General features: G+C 41.0%; 3 protein-coding genes across 4 annotated transcripts; all 3 read right to left on the bottom strand.

Annotated features, from left to right (window-relative positions):
• Positions 1-243: 243 nt before the first annotated feature.
• LOC140318655 (uncharacterized) lies at positions 244-4,199 on the bottom strand. 2 transcript variants are annotated; one of them, XM_072396464.1, is made up of 2 exons: positions 3,887-4,199; positions 244-3,463 (listed from the first exon to the last, which is right to left on the bottom strand). In XM_072396464.1, exon 2 carries the CDS (start codon positions 3,431-3,433, stop codon positions 1,436-1,438), a length of 1,998 nt encoding a protein of 665 aa, XP_072252565.1. In that variant the 5' UTR covers positions 3,434-3,463; positions 3,887-4,199; the 3' UTR covers positions 244-1,435. The 2 variants fall into 2 exon arrangements, with proteins under 2 accessions (XP_072252565.1, XP_072252566.1); XM_072396465.1 differs by having other exon boundaries at positions 244-3,440.
• Positions 4,200-5,382: 1,183 nt separating this feature from the next.
• Positions 5,383-6,408, bottom strand: adirf (adipogenesis regulatory factor). Its single transcript, XM_072396463.1, has 3 exons — positions 6,301-6,408; positions 6,110-6,172; positions 5,383-5,627 (listed from the first exon to the last, which is right to left on the bottom strand). The coding sequence occupies exons 1-3, from the start codon at positions 6,377-6,379 to the stop codon at positions 5,524-5,526; spliced, it is 246 nt and encodes an 81-aa protein (XP_072252564.1). The 5' UTR covers positions 6,380-6,408; the 3' UTR covers positions 5,383-5,523.
• Positions 6,409-6,711: 303 nt separating this feature from the next.
• sncb (synuclein, beta) lies at positions 6,712-20,263 on the bottom strand. Its single transcript, XM_072396021.1, has 6 exons — positions 20,089-20,263; positions 19,044-19,177; positions 15,668-15,697; positions 15,320-15,405; positions 8,910-8,996; positions 6,712-7,509 (listed from the first exon to the last, which is right to left on the bottom strand). The coding sequence occupies exons 2-6, from the start codon at positions 19,162-19,164 to the stop codon at positions 7,480-7,482; spliced, it is 354 nt and encodes a 117-aa protein (XP_072252122.1). The 5' UTR covers positions 19,165-19,177; positions 20,089-20,263; the 3' UTR covers positions 6,712-7,479.
• Positions 20,264-21,503: the final 1,240 nt, after the last annotated feature.

The raw sequence follows: 21,503 nt of genomic DNA, 5'->3' as shown, positions 1-21,503 counted from the left end.
CCTGGTTATTCAATTCATACTAAAGCAGAACATTGTCAGGATAGCTGTTCTTACCCTTTTTCAATATTTAAGCTCAAGTAAGTTCAATTGATGGTGGCTGTAGGCTTCCTTTTTATCAAAAGGGTATGAGAGTTGCAGTAGTTATACAGTTAAACTGAATATGTTGCTCAAAATTAAACTAAAAAATCTTTTGGATAAAAAGTAAGACGGCAAACGAAACAACTGTTTCACATGAGTATCACTTTATTTTTGTTAACCTATTCAACAATGGTTTAAAACTGTTCTCTTTTAAATAAACTGTATATAGGTAATGTCAACATCAAATGCTGATTTCCGTTGCAGCAGATGCTACTAGAAAGTAAATCAGAGTAGAAGAATTTACAAGAACATTGTGTGATGTCAGTGTGTGATTGATCCTTTACAAGTGCATGTCAGCCAAAATCTTATTTAATTTGCCAGTGTTTGCTTTGAGTTCAATGCACTTGCTGCTGAAATAATAACCCATGCAGAGGGACTTTGCAGCTTCTTACAAGCAGCTGCTTGAAAAGATTATGTTGCTGTTTACTGACAACTAAATGAATGTATCACAAGTGCAATCTGTAAATAAAATCTGTCTCTTCAAATGTCGACTTTTGTGAGGTTAATGTACAAACACCAACATCACTGACACTGCAATGATCTCTTGATTAAAACACACTTAAAAACAATTTCCATCACAGTTTACAACTGGACTACTTCTCATGGCATAAAAATACAGTAGGTAGCAATAACTGAAAAACATCTTGATGCCAGGCTTCATGACTTTTCTGAAACGATTGTGGGCACCATCATTACATTGTTATACTCTTAACTATACAACCAAATCAAAGCAAAGAGCAGAATATAGGATGTACAAAAACCTGTATTATTGGCAGATTCCTCTCGCACACATTTAAATTTTCATACATCCCATAGAAATTATCTCCACATTGCTCTGACAGACCACAAGGTCTAAAACCATCATAATCTCCCTCAGTTAGCAGTCAGGGGAAGGAGTGCTGGTTGCCATGGCTTCATATTGTCTGAGGTGCAAAAAAAGCTTTAAGATCTAACACAACTGAATGGACATTAAAACGTTAAAGTAGAGAAGCGAATCTAATAAAGTGACACTTTTGCATCACTTTCATTTTGCAAAAGAGAGTCCATAACTCTGCCAGTCTGTGCAAAGTGATGTCAAAGGAAATTTCAGGCAAGAAAAAACAAGAAAAATCAGATAGTATGGCTGTTTCTCTGTGATTAATGCTTCATATGCTTTTGTGCTGGTTTGTCTTGTGTCAGCAGGCGATTTGTTTCTCACCCTGTCAACACGGTGTCAGGCTATAGTAAATCACAGCCACTGGATTCCAGATGTGATCCTCCAGCCAGCTTTGGCAAATTTCAAGAAGAGGCTCTGCTGTCACTCACTGGTTTGAGCTCTGGAGCAACAGTGCGGCTGCTGTATGTTCTCCATAAGCAGGCGGAAGGGATTTCTTCTGCGCCTGCTCACTTTCCCATCCTGTTCCCCTCTCTTCCCCGAACGACCCTTACCTGATCCCCCCTGTAAAATGAGGGGTGTGGCTGATGGGTTGAGCGGAGGTGGGGGAGGCATGGAGGACTGCCTCTTTTGCTTCAACACCTGTTTCTCGAGGTGTTTCTGGATGGCTGAGCCCAGCACGGCCACTTCCACCACAGCCCCATACACCTCCCAGGTCATCCCTTTCTCATCCCAGCTCACCTCCTGCACTGGCTCCTCGCACTTCTCCTCGCTCTTTTCTGTACAGTTTATAACCTCTTTTTTGTCCTCCTTCAACTCTTTATGGGCTTCCTCTTTGTCTTCCATCTCTTGCTTCTTTTTATCTTCCTTCTCCACTATCTTATCCTCTAAGCTGGCCTCTTTCTTGATCTCAGGAAAAGTCGTGACAACTGGAGTTCTTGGGGTCATGGGTGCTGTAGCGACAGAGCGAAACTCCACCTGGGTACCCCCCTGCAGCTCAGCATCTTTAGTATCTCTACCTACAGACCCACATTTCCCAAAAGAGCTGGGGAAGTAGAAGGCTTGGTCCCCTTCAGGAGGAGTCATAGGACTGGTAGCCACAGACTGACACTGCACAACCTCCAGGCTGACCTGTGTGCGGATGTTGTGGCAACCAAAGGGAGCTGGTGATTCAGGGACAGATTTCATCACAGAAGCCTCTGTCAACTCCTCACTTGCATCTTTGCTTTCTATGACTTCTGAATCTTTTGCTTTAATTGACTCTCTTGTTTCCTCAGGTTGCATTTTTGAACAGTGTGTGCTTGATTCCGCCTGTACATGGGCAGGAGCTTCTGCTGAGACATTTTCCTTTCCATCCCCCCTCTTTATATCTCTGTTGTTTCCTCCAACTACTACATTTTCATCTATTTTCATCATGTCTGGTTCAGTGGAACAAAAATATGTCTCAGACTTTCCTTCTTCTTCTTCCCCATTATTGCCATAGTGGGTCACCAAGATTGTAATGTCTTGATCCATACTCCCCATCCTCTGCTGCTTACACTGCTGGGTAATGTCCTCCAGAGTCACTTGTGAATCTTTTACACCAGAAGCTGCACTTTTTGTTGCTGTAAGACTCTCTTGTTGGCCATACTCCCTCTGCTCCCAACTCTGTTTCACTTTCTCTTCCTTCTGCACCACATCTCTCCCAGTGAGCTCTGGGAAAGCTGTGGTTGACGGTGTCTTTGGGGTCATGGGGGATGTAGCGACAGAGCAGAACTCCACTTGACGACCCACCTGCAGCTCCGTATCTTTGGCATCACCACCTCCAGAATTCCCAAAAGTGCTCGGAAAGAAGAAGGAATGGCCACCCTCAGGAGGAGTCATGGGGCTGGTGGCTGCTGAGCGACATTGGACCACCTCCAGGCTCACCTGTGTGCGCATGTGGTGCTGCCCGAAAGGGGCTGGGGACCGTGGGTCGGAGGGATCTGGAGTCGACGGCACAGGAACCAAAATACTCTCAATGTCTGCCTCTTGTCTTCTGCCAAGAGCCATGTTTTTATCCGCAGGATCTCCATCATTTTGGAGGTTGATTGTCGCATCGTTTTGTGCAGCTGTTGTTTGCGGTGTCAGAGGCACAACATTGGTCTGTGCACTATCTTTGACATGCTCAGAGCCTGATTTTTCAGTGTTATCACAGTCCACTCCTGAAAGCACTTGATCTTTTGTTATTGGGCATTCGTTTCTCTCCTCGACAGAGCTGACATTCATGTCTCGTTTTGGCTGATAGTCCTCTCGAGTTGTTGATTCTCGACTTGTGTGTAGTGGATGTCCCTCAGCTGAGGAGCTGCAGCCTGAGCTCACTGGATGTCCTCCATCCTCTGTCTTCTCACAAGGTTGGTGCTCTTCTTTGAAACCTCTCATCTCATCCTTAAGACTTCCCATTCTGTCTCTGCATTTAAATGGTAGATTAACCTGTAGTGAATAACACAGCACAGACATGCCGTTTGTACAAACTGTAATCAGAGACCAACCCACGCATGAGCAGAGGATAAAACAACAGCTTGTTTTTGTGACTAAAACATTGTGTTATGTTGATGTCAAGCCTCTTAACATCCACAAACAACTAAGTGAAATCTCTGCCACTACTTGATGAAAACCATTTACATGCTCGTTGCAGCATAATGGGACACAGTAAAGTTAAATAAATACTTTTGCACTTGCATATCTTTTTACTATTTGATTGTAAACTGACCCTTCTTACCCTATGCATATATCAGCTTAGCTTGTTTTTTAATTCTGTTTCAGTCCATCATCACAGTGATCAAATAATATGCACAAGAACCAGGATTTTACATGATAAAACAAACAGGTGAAAATTCAAAATCAAAGACATACCTCAGCAGCCAAAGTCAGCCTGAAGCCTATCCACAACTCTTCTTCGGATTTGGGTCAAACACCACAGATCTCACCCCTGATTGAGACCGACATCTGTCCATACAGCTCCCCTGTTTGATTGATTCTGATTGCACTGGCTACAGGTTTGTCTCTAGAAGAATCTATCTTAGGCAATCCTCGCTCTTCAGGCTGTGGCTGTGTCTGTTGAAAAGCTTCACATTTCCAGTTTCCCTGGAAACCACGGTTGAGCTCTGGCAGCGAGTGGTAATGTAATGACAAATTCTCTCTCCAGCTCTCTAATCATAAGTAAATCATAGTAATTAACTCCAGGTTCTCATAGCAACACAATGGCAACTGTGAACAGACAGATAAACCTGTGATCTGGTGAAGTGGCTTTAGCTGGAGAAATTTTTAGAAGACGCTCAAACTGATGATACAAGCTCCCACGTCATTACAAGTGATCAGTTTGAGGGGCCTCTGGAGGGAGGGTGAAGTATGCAGAAGAAGGGCTCTTCTACTTAAAATTGTTACAGTGTTTTGAAGTTTGAGAGTGTGCCTGTGAAGGCCACGTCTGACTGAAAACTCATGAAATCAATGAGCAGTTACGAGAACAAGCATGCATGTTTTTTGTTAGAGCATGTCATCGCAGGCTCGTTATAGGACCCAAAAAAATCGTGCGCATTCAGGTTTTGGAAGGGACATATAAGAAATGTTAGAGACAGTAACTGTTCTGCTGCAACTCTAAATAAAAGACAGCAGTGAATTTCAACCTCAAGGAGCCTGGAGGAGGTAGAACAGTGCCTCCCACACAAACAAACACTTGTAAAACAGCATATTTTATGCTCATTTCTCCATCCAGCCTCTCATCTTTGAGACACATGTTCTTTCCTCTGATTCTTAGGTTACTGTTTGAGATCAAGGATGTTCATTTTTATTTTAATTTCGAGAATCCTCCCTTTTCTTTGCTTCACTGTCACGGTGAACCTAGCCAGAACACAGTGTACCGACAGAAGTAGTCTCACCATCAATTCAGAGGCCTTAACCAATCCCGAGGCGGCACTTAGTTCTGTTGCCTGGCAACTACATAGTGTGATGAAGGGAGGTGAGCAGCTAAGGACCAGGGTAGACAGCTCTGATCACACTCTCATCAGGGGCCATCAGCCTGCCAAAGGCCATCTCCTCTGCAATGTGTTGGTAATAATGACTGCGGTGATTCATTGATAAGACTCTCCATAGTGCAAAAACAAGGTGCGTCACGTATACTTCTCCAGTTATTATAACAGTGTTATCTCTACTGTACAGTGGAGATAACACTCAGGGTATCACATTTTATGAGCCTCAGAGAGAACTTGATATTTGTTTATTTCCCAAAATGATCACATAAAATGAAATTTGTTTTAAAGAGTGAGAGAAAAAAAAGCAAAATCAGGAAAAAAAGGACAATTTACAAAGAATTTTTTGGAATGTTAACTGTTTAGAGATACATGCAGCATACTTGTGTATATATGTATATGTATACATTATAGTTTGTTTGATGGCGGCATACTTCCATCCTCATACATTATTTGTCATCTAAAAGCCTTGGATAGTCAGACTTGGCTCAAGTATTTCAGCTAGAACAATTAATTCTCTGGGGATCATTTGGTCTCCATTGTCTGTCCAAACTCCTTGATGGTGTCCGTGGCCTTGTCCGCAGCTTTTCCTATGACAGCGTGAGTCTGCCTGCTGGCTTCTTGAGCAGCTTCATAAATTCCAAATAAAGCAGAGGAGAAATATTTAGTAGGTTACATAAATCATCTGTACTTGGCTGAGGCAGTTTGGTTCAGGCTGTCAAACTTTTCATACTTTCTCACAAGCGAGAAGTAAAGATATAGGTTTGTTACAATATATCCAAACGTTATAATCTGATCAGTCATTCTCCTCCTGATATAATTTATGAGGATTTTATTTCTTTTAAAGGAAGCAAAAATTTCTAGCTTTTATTTCTATAATTTATAAGCTCACACTGTTATGTCTAGCGATAGCTTCACAGTGTTTCCAGTATCTCTTTAAGTCCCCAACTTGACAGTTAAGATTTGGTATTAGTGACACTTTTCATCCAAGTGCTTAGTTTTTATTGTGCAGATTGATAGCCTTTGACTGCACTATTAGACATGCCTACTCCAAACAGTCTAAGCATTATGATATTTAGATGCCTTATCGACAGAGAAATGTGCTGTTTACCTGTGCTGACTGTTTCTTTGGAGGAGTCTGCCACCTGCTGCACAGCATCTTGAGCTGCCTGCACTGGAAACATTACAGGGTCTAAGCTTGCTTTTAAGTGATCTGCATGCTGAAAAACCTTTTTAGACATCATTCAAATATTCTGACTACTAGGTCTTTCTCTGGCCCTGTGTAATACAGCAAATTTGTACCTGCAGTGTCTGTGACTCCTTTTGCTGCTGAGTGACTCGTCCCTTTCAGGCCCTCAAAGGACTTCTTAAACGAGGCCATGGCTCCAGTCTTTGTCCCTGCAGGTGCCAAACATCCGTCTCACTGGACAGCAACAGGAGTGGCTGTTTAATACCCTCTGTTCGAGCCTGACACCACCTCGCCTGCACGCTCCAGCCGGATTAACCCAAACAAAACCTGCCCAAAGAGCCCTGATCAGACTGGCATCCCAAGAATGTCAGCATCCTGCCAAGGGCCAGAGCCTGGTCAGCAGATTTTACACATCCTGCATTCAAACCCCCAGACACGAGTGAGCAAAAAAATAAACACACCAGGATGATGCATACTACTGTGGTTACTCAATTGGACCAACTCAGAAAAGAAACTTAACATAAGTTTTTTGACTTTTTATTTACAGAGGATTTGCATGTCTGGCTTCACACATAAACCTTTATATTGACAAGTTCTGCAATTTAAAGCACATATTGATATGACAACCATTATGATTCCAAGACATAATATATTGACTTTAACTTGTTAAAATCTTCAGTACACACAAACACGCGCACACACACAAACATGTATCCTCTGTCGGTTTCTAACAGATAGTTTACTGGAATGATTCACGAGCAACTATAAAGATACAATGTAAAAAACTCTTACTTCAGAAAGGAATTAATCTTCAAAGAAATGAAAAAAGAAAAAAAGAAACCCACAAACAGGCATTGTTGACACTTAAGAGGATATTATTGTATTCATATCTGCTTGCAACCGGTCATATTTATTTTTTCCTCTCCCAATGTCTCATTGGAAGATGATTAACATCTATTGCACGTTTCTAAATACAGATACACACAAGTACAAAGTCACAAGCCCTATCTCTGGTCTCATTTCATTGGGAGGGAGTCAAGGAAATGAGACAGAGGACCACTCCTACATTTCAATAAATACCTACACCCAACACACTACATTAATAACATGACATTTACAATATATAATAATAAAAGATTTGTCTTGAAGGAAGAACATTTTTCAGTGGGAATGCTTGTCTTGTTGTTTTTTGCAACAGGGATATAATTGTAATAGTTTCAGCATTGTTGTCCTTTTTATTATTAGAAATATTATTGTGCTGCTGGTTGGATGGTGGCCTCAGACTAATGCATTTATGCCTCCGGCCCGTAGTCCTGGCTCTCCTGGGAAAAGAAGAACAGATTTTAAGCAGGTCAAATTTGCAGCAGACAGAGGCTCCAGGTTGAATTCAACATAGAGCTTTTAATTAAAACTTAATCGCATCAAATTGAATTTTAATCTGTTAAAGAAGAATTCATGACACTGAGCTCATGGTGGTACGTGATAGCTTGCTGCTTATGCTACTCAATCACAGCTGAGCTCCTCTGCTGGTTCAGCTCATATCATCAGCCAGCAGAGGGCAGCACAGACCTACATGGGCCTTAAGGATGAGTCGTGAGCACATCTCCTGTATCTTTGTAACACACACCCTTCAATGGTCCTAAGTTATTTCATGTATTCACAAACCAAATATGATTGTGGAATAGATAGAGCTTGGTTCACTACGCAGCACTCATACTCCATATTTACAGCAATGCAGGGAGACCCTGACATTACCCATAATGCACAGAGGCACACAACGTCATCACCACACCCATTCAGACATAGCTTGTACATAGCTGTTGAACCAAAGGGTGGGGGAGGGGAAAGAGATGCAGAGGAGTAGGAAAGAGAGATGGTGGAGGACAAGGATGATACAGGTTACTGTCGCTGAGAAAAATCCCTTTTAATTTGGGTCTCAGGGAATATCTAATTTTCATTCCTTTCACTTATTAATACAATAATCCACAGAAAGAGGCTGGAAGATCCAAGCAAATGCATTGAAAATTAAATATGAAAGACAATGTGCAAAATCTCAAATCAGATCTTTAAGCTACTGCTGATTCTAACTTTGATTTCATTTCAATCTTCACTAAGAATATTGTAGGTTTCTGGCCAAACCATAGCCTATACAGTATAATGGTAAAACTACCCACAATGAGCACATTGTGTGACATTTTTATGCATTATGACAGCTATTTAAAAATATGATTTCAAAGCTATTGGTTCTGCACAGTTTGTTTCGCCCCTGACAGTCAAATTCCAAAAATAACCATCTGTGTCAGACTCACATCCTGCCTCCAGCACGCTCCAAACGACACACAGCCTACACTCAGTGATGGTAGGTGGTGCTGTATTCACTGTACGCTGAGTGGTAATTGGCATGTGTGGCAACAGCCCTCTGTTTTTATTTCCAGAGAAAAAAAGAATAACCTCAACTTGAGCTGTAGTGTTTGGGTGGGACATAAGTAGAGGGCAAGAGTGGAGTGCTATTGAAATGCGATACGGCTGAAATGCGTAACCATGCAGAGCCTGTGAATACTGATGAGCCTCTGTCTACTGTAAGTGAATGGACCGATCCCAGCTTGCAGCGCACCACTTTGGAGCTTATCACACAACACACAAAAAGCTATCTGTAGCACAATCATTGTTTCATTTAAGCACTGTGACATGTGATACTCCTTGTGTCGTGTAGGCCGATTACCTGCTGAGTCTCGTCATATGTCTCCCCTTCTGGCTCCAGCATTGCCTCTCCCTGGCCCTCCATGGCCTCCTGCCCATACTCCTCAGGCTACAGAGAAGGTGAGAGGGAAACAGAGATGAGAGAAGGAAAAAGTCACAGCAACAGAAGCAAGTATACATACTGTATATGAAGCTAGGCTTTTGACCTGTTCTCAAATGAACTCTTGTATCCAAGAGACCCCAGAAATTTGTCTGAATTTAAGCCTTTCAATTTGTCCAGTGAACTGCGTTAACTGATTCATCTGGCACTGTGACATGAAACAACTACTCTTTGGTTGACTGGTAAAGTGAGCTAAAGGGAAGTCTTTAGCTCACTTTAAACTGTGTCCTGGTTTCTCGTGATCAAATCTCCTCCTCGAAGGACATCAGATCTGCACAGCCTGAGAAAACATTGTGGTTTAGGCTGAGAATACTAATGAAATAAAAGGTAATAAAATCCTTAATTCTAACACCATTGTTAGCTGGCTATTATTTGGTTAAACCAAGAGGAGCATGGTTACAAAGATAGTGAGTGTTATAATTGCCTTAGATATTATGTATTCATATTCTGTATTTTTTCTGCTTTGTGAAGCTAGCCAAACTATGAGTAGAAGCTAGCACATGTTAGGTGAAAAAGACAGGGAGAAAAAGCTACTTGTCAGACCTGGCATGTTTTGTTTATGATTCTAACTTTTCATCTTCCACAATTGGTTCCAATTGCAGCCTTTTCAGCATGTTGTTAGCAGGACTTTGTTGATGTCGTCAACGGGTTATTATGTAATTTAAGTGAGATTTTTTCAGTAATAAGTATGTCGGGCAATCAGGGAACGTGCCCCTTTGGTCCCCTGAATAACTTTCTTTTCCTTCAAATCCCAGGGTAGAAAATCTTAGCCCTTTTCTGTGATGTTCATTGGACATTAATGTGGATGTTTTCACATCGGTTGGTTTTGTTATGTTTTTAGTTCTTGGTTTTGTCATGTTTTCTTTTGGTTTCCTTTGCCCTGTCATTAAGTTCACTCACTTCACTTGTGTTTCCCCTTCAGCTGCACTCCATCACTAATCAACTCCCTTCAGTATTTAGTTTCCAGGTTCCCCTATACACGTTGCAAATTCCTCACTGTCCCTCATGAGTCAAAGTTATCAGGTTTGTCCATGGTTTCCCAGGTCAAGTTTTTCCCATTTCTAGGTTTTTGTTTTTGTCAAGTTTTTTCACAGTTAAGTATTCCGGCTCAGCCATGCTTTTTGTTGTTTCCCTTAAATAAATCAAGTTTTTTACTTTAAAATATCTGCATCTGGGACCTACTTCACCACGGCACGTACACGTACTTCACCATACGTGACAGATGTTAATGTTCATTGGATGTTAATGTGTTCATTAACATCCACAAAATCACTCATTGTAACAATAGGCTTTGGGTTAACCTCGGAGAATCGGCTACTAGAATCTGTCTTTTCTCAGCAGCAAATTCTGCACTTAAGCAGTGACTCTCTTGGTACAGGAGCCACTTGGAGACTATGGCTGCAGGCACCAGCAAGCACTCTAATATTGACACATTTCTAAAATTGAGAAGGACAGATGGGAAATGCATTCTGAAACTTCCATCTGCATGGAACCTTGTATAATTCAGCTTAGTCCTTCCTCTGTGGCTCTAACATGTACCGTTGAACCATGGCCATTGCACAGAGTAGCAGAGTCAGACAAGAAAGGGCCGGCAGCGTTATCTGCTGATATCAGTGTGGGCGGGTTCAGATTAGCATATTCATAGATACCCACTCACTGAATGAGGAAAATAGTGTAGTCACACCCGAGGTACTTCAAGGCCATAAATCTTTTTGTGGCAAAAACTTTCAAACCTAAAAAAATCTAATTATGTCTGACTAGTTCTTAGAGATTAAATTAAATGCTGGACTGGAACTTTGAAAATGACTTTAATTTCACTTTCACTTGTAAAAAGGATAAATAATTTCCTAAAACAGCAAGTGATGTGTGCAGCAGCCCACAAAAGGGACCATTCATTTAATTTATTGTTGATGTCTAGTTTCAATAGTAGACTAATTCATATCTTATAAGCCAGTGAATATTTAAAGTAATGTGAGGCTGTCTCTGGCATTGACTCAAAACATATTACAATGTGTGTTTTCATGGTAATGAAGATACACTGTTGCACGGGTTGCAAATTGCAGATCATTGATTTATTCATGTTTTTAATTTCTCGGATGGTATAGAGCAATTTAGAGAGACAAGCCCTTGTCGTTTCATGTTGTTGATGCACAGGCAGTATTCATTGTTGCGTATGTGCCTATGAATGGCTTTAACTAACAAGAGAAATATCAAACATGCTCAAAATGATCCTTTCATATCTCAGGTAACACTGAGAATCCAATAACTTTGTATCTTGACATTGAACGAAAGTGGTTTTACACAGTCACTACCCCCTGAGAGTCCTCTGAAGAGGACAGCTCTCCATCTTTGCTGCACCTGCTACTGTGAGCCCTGAGAACAAAGCTAGTGGGTCGCCAATCATTTATTTTTAACCCAGCGCTAATCAAGTCAATTAGGTCACAGGAGAATAGATAGTAATATTGTGTGCTGTATCAAACCAGTGTTATTGCTGTAGCCCAACAACAAGATAAGCATGTTCTTATACAACAATGGGATACCACCCCAAAGACAACAACTAATCAGATGGATCATTGCCTGAGAAAAAGGGGACATGAAAAAGACTGTCTATGAAATAACAGCAAAAGTGTAAAGATAAGTTATATGACGGATTGGTCGCACATTTGAATTCAGATTTGACTAAAAAACAAGAGGAACATCATGTTCACACTGTAGCACAAATGTCTAAAGCAATATACTAAATTTGGTTTTAAAGGTTTTCAAAGTCATTCAATTTTCTGTATGACTGGATATGAAGTGAAAATCTGTGGTCCAAACTTCTACTTATGTTTCCTTTATAACATATCAAACAGCCATAATGTATTAAAAACAGATGTCCAATATAGTACAGGGCCCCTATTTCTGTCAAATTAACCCAGGTCCATCGAGGCATGGGTTGAACAAGGTGCCTGAAGGTACCTGTGTCATCAGACACCAAGATCTTAGCAACAGATCCTTTAAGTCCTTCTAGTTTTGAGATGGAACATATACAGGTTGGACATGGTGTGTCAGTACATCCCACAAATGGTTTAGATCAGATTTAGCTCAGAGAGATGTGGAAGCAAGATCGGCGCCTCCTTCAGCCCAGTCCCAACTGACCCCTTACCCTTTCCACTTAGCCCCAAACCTCTGTTTAATAGGGATCAGAAGTCATCTAGCCCTATAACCTGGCCATTGGGAGCCATTTGGATGGATAGATGACGACTAATTATTGATCCCCAAATACAAAGGGGGACCATACCCCTGCAAAATGGAGGCATAGTGACAAATAGTAGAGACAAGGGCAGGAATTGGGATTGTGCCTAAGTCCTTGTCATGTTCATAAAACCACAATCCAACTGGGGCAGTGTGATGGCATCCAGTTGTTCTTAGCAACAACTGGATGCTAAGAAAAAGCCACATGAATCCCAGGTGCCAAGGTTCTCCAGCAGAACGTCACCCAAATCATCACAACATTGTCTTCTTCTTACAGTTCTGCTCCCATGGCTTCCTCGTGGAAATAGTGTACATGCACCCAGCCATCCATATGATGTAAAATAAAATGTGATTCTTTAGACCAGGCCACTCTCTTCCATTGCTTCATGATCCAGATCTGTCCTATTATGGGTGAACAGGGGTCAGAATGGGTACTCTGGCTGGACAGCAGCAACACAACTCAATCCACAGCAAGCTGTGATGCACTTTATGTTTCTATTATAGTCTATAATGTTTTCTGAAAATGTATCAGTATCCAGCAGAAGACACAGAAGTGACTATTGGTTCCTCACTCACATCAGTGAGCACTGGATACCTTATATGCTATCTTTTCTTGGACCGCTTTGATAGTTCCTAACAACTTTGTTTTGGAAATACTTCACAAAACAAGTTGTGCTGGAGATGCTCTGACCCAGTGGTCATAATGTTGCCATGTTTCCAACAGATCAAATTCAAAAACTGATTTTTAATTTGCTCCCTGGTACATCCCACAGCTTCACCAGTCAGTGGCTTTAATGTTTTGGTTGATAAGTGTCTCTGCGGGATAGAGTCAGACAGAGTGAATCTCCAGTACAATCATCCATTAAACTGAACCAAAAAAACTTTATTACAATCTTAACAGTGTATCACTCTGTTGTCTGGGTGTTGGAATGAGCAGTTTATCACTTTGACCTTTTCTTTGAGAAGCCTATTAAAGCATGCTGTCAGATTTAGAGGATTAGCAAGTCTGTAGAGAGGGTCCAACTCTAAGGGACGAGTGCTTAGGACAAGATGAGGAGCTCTCACTGTCTGTCACAATCTCTCTGACAGCCTGACAGAGACAGACAAAATGTCAGCTTCCTGACAGTGGGTCAACTATTCATTAAAGGTAAAGAACTCAGAAAGGAGAACACAGTCTGCTAATGAAACACGTGTCATTCAAATTCGAAATTTGGATTCAAGTAGAATTTTCTCTGTTCCATCTCAAATGTGTCTCATGACTCTTGCATCTGAAAAATGACCACATATAGAAAAAAAACAATAATGAGAGACAGAAAGCGGTGTCATTGAGGTCATAAGGAGGGGGGTGGGTGGAATAATGGAAAAGTTGTGTGTTGGAGAGACCTGATAGTCCCACAGAGAGATTGTTTAGGTCACAAGGCACCTGAAAAGAGGGACAGACTGTGAACTGAAGCCTTAATATAGACTGAATGCAGTTCAGTGAACAGCACTATCTTCATCTTCAGGAAGCAACAAGCCTCATCTAATATAAATGCAAAGCAAGGGCTGAGTGTATCGTATCTTATCCATGCAAAACAACAAGTCAGTCTTTCTTATATCTACATAAAAACTGTTATTTCGCTCTTCAATATTGCCAGATCAACAAAAATGCTTCTAAGTTAAAGCCACAAGCAAAATTCTCCTGCTTTTCCCCCAATGATATGTTATAATTTTTCCCCAGGTGTGAGGTTTGTTTGATTAAAATAAAGCCAATGGCAAAGTGACTAAATAGATGAAAAGCAGACAAGTAAGTCTGTCTACAAATAATATGGAGATTCTTCAGATTTACACCTGGCTCCGCTACACCAATCTTAACTAAGTAATGATCATAACTCAGAGCAGGCTGCCAACTGTAATTGAACCAAGACTTCTGTTTCTGCTCTCCGCAGGCATGAGTGTGAACATGCAGCAGTACTGTTCTGTCTACCGACAGGAGCCCTCTGCAGAAAATAAAGGGGTGTATAGCACTTGGTGACAATGACTATAATCCAGTGAAAGCTGGTGGTTGAAGTCGAGTATGAAGTATAAAATTGTGAACCTGAATAAGCTTGAAGTTCTCAGGGTCATTCTCCTTGAGAAGGAGATTAGCAAATCAGGAAATGAAGGACAGCAATCATTAGTTACAGCCTTACATATTGAGTTCCACCTCCTTCAATTACAACAGACAAATTATTTTTCTATTTTTTTACTTTATTCATAATGACGTCATAATGTAAATGTAGTAGTGTAAGGATCAAAGTGGGTGGTTTTTGAGAATATTTGCAGTGTTGTTTTGGTACTTTTCTCTCAGTAGGGCCTCTGAATACTTCATCCACCACTGACCAATTAAAACTTGAAATAATGACACTGATCAGACAGACTGATGCTGCAGAGACTATTTGCTGTCTGCTGACTGTTGCAACCAGTGACTCCACGTAGAACTCTGCCTCTGAAAAAAACGTGTTTCTCTTTGCTCTGAGAATGTTGTGATTCAAAGATATCCTTGTTCATACTAACATTTGCTGAAAGTACTGAAGTAGTATGATTAGTACTGCTTCATCCCGCTTAAATAGAGCTGCCTTGGGTATAATTATAGAGGTGATACAAAGGATAATCCTAATGTGGCATATGATCTGCCCGTTCAGAGCAAGCATATTCTCAACATGCTGTCCAGTTTTCAGGCTCAAATAAACCAAAAGCATGATTAGTTGTTCTCATCTCAGGGGTGCAGAGTAAAACCAAAAGCACCACGAAAAAAACCATTAAAGCGACAGAGATACAGCGTTTATCATCACTTAAAGAATAAAATCACAGCCAAAACAAAATGCAGATATTTGTGAACTGGGTCTTTAGCCCTGACTGGAATTGACAGGCTGCAGGGAAGGGTTTATTGTTACCATAACACAAGCAATTCTAACTAAATCTTTGAGGAGATTTCATAAATTCTGACACATCTGGTGATGTGAGATCCTCCCACGATCTTTTGCCCAGTTTCAGCTGCAGTGATACACAGTACTTACATTCATGTCAGTTGGGAACTCGTCCTTCTTCCCAAGGCCAGTGGCAGCGACGATATTTCCAACGGCTCCTGTAGTCTTCTCAGCCACTGAGATGGATAGACACACACAATGTAACATTATCTTAACACGCTCTACTGAGATTAAAAGCACCATTGTCTTCTTCTTATGTTTCTCCACTGATTATTGACCAGATTGACTGACACCTCACCCCTCCAGTAACCTCCCCCTTTGCCATCACTAATTTGCCATTTTCTAGTTAAGAGTTTTGTCTCTTCCAGTGGAATTCTACTGAGCTTCTAACTTCATTAAAAACCATCTTAGGATTTGAGAAGCTGACGAAAAACTCACCCGTGCCCACGCTGTCTTTGGCCTTGTTACCTGAGATAGGAAACAAAAAGGAAATTAGTCAAAAAATGTCATTTTTTTTCTCGCCAATCATGAACCGTTTTGCTTTTTTTTTGTTTGTGTAAATATTTGAACATTACACTTTTTAAACTAACAATTAAAGCACTACTATCATTCGTTTTTTTACAGTTCTTTACACCAGGCTGCCATAGTACAGGACGTTGACATGGTAAATGTCCAATGTTAATTCAAACTCCCAGCCTTCTTCAGAACTTCTCACAAGATAGCAGTGAAATTGAATTACTGTGATTACATTTGAAGTGTCACTATCAACGAATTAGTTTTAATATCAGAAAAGCAATATAATTTTATATCTATCACTCCCTTAGTGCCTCAGGTATTGGAGAATAATCCTGTCTTTGACCCTCTGGGTTTCTCTGTGCTTTTATTTTAAGGGGTTAATAAACTCTGTAGCTGGTTTGAACTACAACTAAGACACTGCTTCGGTTTCTGACCTTTGGCAGATACATCTGAAATATACTCCAAGCTATTTAGGTGATCCACTGTGTGCCTACTGCTTCTGATCTCTCAGGCCATATCATCCTCTCTGGTGTGCAGCACATACATGTCTTATTGGTCCCTGAGGGCCTTTAAAACATTAGGTGAGCCAAAGTAAAAGTGAAGTATCTCTCTCAACTAAAGGCAAGGCTCAAAGCATAACATGCCTGCATTTAAGCACTGGCTTTGGTGAAGCGCAGCTACTGCACAATGTTCACAATAACACAAATGTACAATAGCCGAAGCTCTGATAGCTAGATGATATTAGAAGTACTGATAATGATACATGCAATCTTTCCAAGCGTAGAATCCTCCCAGACAACATTAATAAAAATGTAATATGGAACATTTTGCACAAAAATAAGATATCTGACAAGCATTTTTGAGAATTTTGTTAAAAATGCTTATCAAAGTTCCCAAAGTGCAGAAAAGTCCTCTCTGGTCCCTCCTCCTTTTTACTATTGCATCATCAACCATTAAATGACATCAGAAATAAATAAACCAATCAAACAAATAAATGAGTTGATTCCGCCAACAATACCAAGCAACATAATAATGATAAATTTTGAGAGATTATTAACATAGGTATATCTATGTGATATCGCTTCAAGCTTTGACTTTTGTTTTGCTTGAAAGTGACATCAGTAATTATGTAAACTGAACAGCAGGAAAGAGCTGCCACGGTTAGAATGATGTGATGTGACTGTAAGGATTCACAAAGTGAAAACATTCGAAACGTACACTATAAGTTATCCACTGAGTCGTAACAGCGAAAAACAGATGCTCTGTGAATCAACCTGTTTGCTGTGACATCAAATGAGATCTTGTGTCTCCTTGCCTTGCTCAGTCTGACTGCTCAGCTGGGTGGGAGGTCTCCTGCAGCAGCAGCTGCCAAAAGATGGCCCATAGACCTATCAAATCTCTGCTACCCCTCCTCCATGAGTAGCCTTCAAGCATACCATATGCAGCTTTCCAGGGCACCAACAGGCTCAACAAGCAACAACAAAGTCGCTGTAATGTTCTTTTCCCTCCTTGTGAAGTGTGGACACCATGGGAAATTAGCCTGCGCATGTCTGGACTACAGCCTGACATGTTTAGGTGTGATGAATGAGATTTCAACGACAGTACTGCTGACACATAATAACTTGTGCTTTAATGCTCACCGTCTCTTGAACATTCCCTAAACACTGTTGCAGAACCAAAGGTCTAAAGGTTCATCACTGGAAATCTGGGTCCTCTGGCAACAACTCAGCCAGTGGCAAATAAAAAAATCCTGGCAGGTGAGCTCTGGTTCCCCTGAGCCACACAGACTGATAAATTCATAAGGAATCATTCATCACATTCATCAGAGATGTTTTAGTTATGAGTAGCTGCTGTGTGTTGTATCTACTCATTGTTGTTAATGAATTCTAGATCTTTTTCCATTCAGGATTGAAATGGTTGATTAATCACGCTGCTACTTAACAGTGTTGTCACCAACTCTTTTGATGATTCATCAATATTTTTAGTCATTTTTCAAGGAAAGAGAAAGAAACCTTGCATACTGTTCTGCACAGTCGATTAGAGGATTTGCTGCTTTTCTTATCTAACAACACAGAGTAAATCTTACTGACTTGAATAACCCAAACACTAAATTATTGCCCAGCAACTTTTAACTGCCCAGATTAAATACTGCATAGCTCCTCATTTATATGTGAAGCATAACAGAAAGTATAGAAAGTAGAAAGTAGAATAGGGAAAGTTGGTCTTTCTTAAATGTTAGTTGTTGCTCTTCCTTCTGCTAGATTGCTAATCCTTTTTCAGGTGTTCATCATGTGGTGATTATGTGGAGGGTTCACCCTGAACGTCCCAATTCATCACAAGGCCAACCACCTCCATTCAACATGTGCTTATTGATGTAAATGATGACCTAAAACTAGTGATTTAATTTGGATTGGATTAGATCTCAGCTTTATAATTAGTTGCTTCACTGTAATCGAGGAGACGGAGGCATCCAGATACCAATGCGGTTGTCCGGAAATTAGCCTGCACTGGACAGAACAAAATCAGAGGCCTTTGGTCTGTTTGACTCAATGAGGTGATCATGGGCTTTGACTGCTTTACAATCTGCTGCTGTCGAATGTGCAGACATGTGACAGGAGCTGCTTCTATCTCACTGTTCCACCCCCACCCCCACTTCCATCTCCTGCTTGTAGCCCACTCAAGTCATGCAAGAGGATGGATTATATGTGTCACACACATCAAAATTACTCCTCAACTTGGTGCATTATTTACAACTACTGAAGAATGCAGTCAATGCCGTGTCGCTGCTTTTCATTTGATAGACAAAACTATAAGATTCATGTATACTGCATCAGCAAGCATTAGGAATGAGAATATGTTGATAATCTGATAGGTGGTGGGATTAATCATATCGCTGCTGTTCTAACGACCAACACTGAATTTATCAAAGGAGAGCACAAAGGAGATAACTGTATTACTAGATATCAGGCATTTTAGCTTGAACTACTCAACAAATCTTATAAATAACTGCAATATTTTCCCAAAATTATGCTTCAGTGTTGGGCAAAGTGGTAAATACAAATCTTACAGTCTTCTTCAGGTTTGTTTCGTGTATCAGAACCATGATCCAATATCTACCAAACCAGTGATGGAAGTTAGTGCATATTCAAGATATATGCTGCATGAGCTGAAGTGTAAAAAAATGGCTTTTTTGTTGCTGCTCCTACATGTAGCAGTGGAAATGACCAGTCACAAAGGATCCATGTATGATCTGCATATAAATAACCTGCAAACAGAAATAGGTGTGTGATTACCTTACCTACAAACATCACTCCTTCCTTGGTCTTTTCGGCTGCAACTGCAACTCCCTCCTTGGTCTTCTCTGCGGCCACAGCCATCCCTTCTTTTGCTTTAGACAGACCCTTCATAAACACATCCATCTTGGCCGAGCTACTGTGGAGAGATGGACCACATGAGCTGTCAGTGACTACCACTCCTGTTCCTCACACATGTGGCTTTCAGATCATGATGCACATTCAGATTTAATCTTGAAAATTCACATGGGGGGTGAAATTGTTTTATGTCAATCCATGCTTAGGAACAATCGTGTTTTATGTGTTTAACACTAGAGCATTTAAATTGTGGTGAGAAAAGGCAGCACCGCCTCCTGTGGTAGATCGTGACCGCTGCAGAGCAGCCATCAGGCTGTAGTAAAAACCGATTGCTCACTCATGCATTCAACCCCTTTTTCACATCCTCGTCAATACATGAAATATTCAAAGGCAAAAATTAAATGGTTAATCGTAGAGACGCTCATTAATTATTGCTCCTCTGTAATACTACTCTCGGTGGCAGTGGGATGACAGGACTGCTCCTCATTTCTTAAAGGACTAGACTGTATATCATATTGGAAGGTGGATTTAATTTCAAAAGCCACGTTACGCTGCTGGGGGAAGGGAAGTACAATGTAGGCTACAGTAGGATATCAGTTAGCATGACTAATTAACCATCGAATTATTTGGAAACAGACTTTCCAATCGATCACGCACGATATTACAGAGATAACCGACTGAGCTGCAGACTAACAGCTTGAGTGATACCCCTGCGTTAGGCGCCAAGCCATCCCGGATGGTGCGGGTCAATTCTACAAACATCCATCATCCATATGTACAAATTTTCGCCTAAGCGTTATCTTCCAGGCACAAAATATAAACTGACGTCTATGAACTTTTAATAATTCCATGCACGGTGCAAACTGGTACCGTCCAACGCATGACGACATTCCGGCATGGTGACCTCTATATGTTTAAAATGAACATTAATAGAAAAGAAATTCATAAAAAAAAAAAAAAACACATCCTTACCTATTTGCGAATAACCTTCAAATTGTCCCCTTATGATCCGGTAACACACTCGAGTCAAACTATCGTCTAAATGGGAGATATCTTCAGATGATCACTATAGGTGGGCCTTTCTCGGGCAGATCTCCACAAACAGGGACGGCCCCTTTTACGGTGCGGCTGAGAATATCTCGTACCGCTCCCCTCCCCTCCCCTCCCTCCACCCTCACCGGCTTCCTCCACTCTTGATCGACCCAGCTGTTTGAGAAATAAAAATCTGTTTAACAGAGGCTCGCCACTCCATCTCCCTCGTTTTCCAATGCAGGTGTCCGTAAGTGAAATTCGAGTATATAACCAAAAGCAGCAGGGAACGACTGAAGGAAAACTACATATGCAGGGTTGTCTCAGTGCAATTATTACTTCACTTTTGTGAACCATCATTCGAGAAATTTCCCTATACTACCTTTAGCAAAATCGAAATAGTACGGAAAACCATTTAGCTTTCCTCTGCCCTAAAATCTGGTGTCATTTTACAGTCCTTCGTTAATAAATCAACCATTCGTGCAACTCGTGCACGAATTCGTGCAGCTAGTCCCATCAACAGATATTAGAAGGGTGGAGGTCGATAAGTTCTAACTGTATGTGGCAGTGATGACTGGCTAACATCTGCACTGATCAAACACAAGCGCATGTGGGTGAAACAGTTTTGTGGAAGAGATGTTGAGTGGATTGATTTAGCTTCATGGGGCTTTGCTGTAATTTGACTTATTTTTTTTTTTTTACTGACAAGCACATTAATCTAACAAAGTCAGTAGAATTGATGTGCTCAAAAGCACTCACGCATTTATGAAAAGTAATTCCAAACCCACAACATTTGAAAACCTTTAACTATGTTTAGGTAATTACCAGCTGAAATCATAGCAGCTTGTTTTACGACCACAGGAAACTCGCCTCAGCCAGCCAGAGCAGAGGATGACATCAGATGCAATCACGATTTACCGTCCCGGTATACAACATTTCATCAGCTCACGAATCATGGGACTGTTCTAAACCCGATAATACAAACTGCGCTATAATGGCATTTTCACTGTTTATTGACCCATATTATGGCACCGAGGAGGAAGGGTTAAATTTCACCCATCCCTTTTACCCCTCGTCTGACGTAACGCGCCGTAACGTCATGCTCGATGTAAGGGTTGAGCGATTACGAAATCCTCCTTCTTCCCCCAACTCCCTCTTAAATCTGAGGAAATCCCAGATATGCGTGGGAAGACTGTGGCTTCAGCCCCGCGTGGATCTGAACACAGTGTACCATGTTCTGCCATGTCACGACAGCATTTTAGTTTTAATTTCCCTTTGTTTGTATTTATTATATTTAAGGGCATCTTGCACTGTGCTCACTCAGGTGCTGTCCATGGTGCTGAAGTTAGCCTCTGTCT

Source organism: Leuresthes tenuis, unplaced genomic scaffold, assembly GCF_036924035.1.
Source record: "Leuresthes tenuis unplaced genomic scaffold, fLeuTen1.0.hap1 SCAF_11, whole genome shotgun sequence".
Taxonomy (NCBI): domain Eukaryota; kingdom Metazoa; phylum Chordata; class Actinopteri; order Atheriniformes; family Atherinopsidae; genus Leuresthes; species Leuresthes tenuis.
This window is presented reverse-complemented; position numbering and strand designations above follow the sequence as displayed.

Excerpts from the sequence above, each read along its gene's own strand:
- LOC140318655 (XM_072396464.1), bottom strand. The coding sequence starts at position 3,433 with ATGGGAAGTCTTAAGGATGAGATGAGAGGTTTCAAAGAAGAGCACCAA.
- adirf (XM_072396463.1), bottom strand. The coding sequence starts at position 6,379 with ATGGCCTCGTTTAAGAAGTCCTTTGAGGGCCTGAAAGGGACGAGTCAC. Across the intron at positions 6,173-6,300 it reads AGGAGTCACAGACACTGCAG|TGCAGGCAGCTCAAGATGCT; the intron begins GTACAAATTTGC and ends TAATGTTTCCAG. Across the intron at positions 5,628-6,109 it reads CAAAGAAACAGTCAGCACAG|CTGCTCAAGAAGCCAGCAGG; the intron begins GTAAACAGCACA and ends GAATTTATGAAG.
- sncb (XM_072396021.1), bottom strand. The coding sequence starts at position 19,164 with ATGGATGTGTTTATGAAGGGTCTGTCTAAAGCAAAAGAAGGGATGGCT. Across the intron at positions 15,406-15,667 it reads CAAAGACAGCGTGGGCACGG|TGGCTGAGAAGACTACAGGA; the intron begins GTGAGTTTTTCG and ends TATCCATCTCAG. Across the intron at positions 7,510-8,909 it reads CATATGACGAGACTCAGCAG|GAGAGCCAGGACTACGGGCC; the intron begins GTAATCGGCCTA and ends TTCTTTTCCCAG.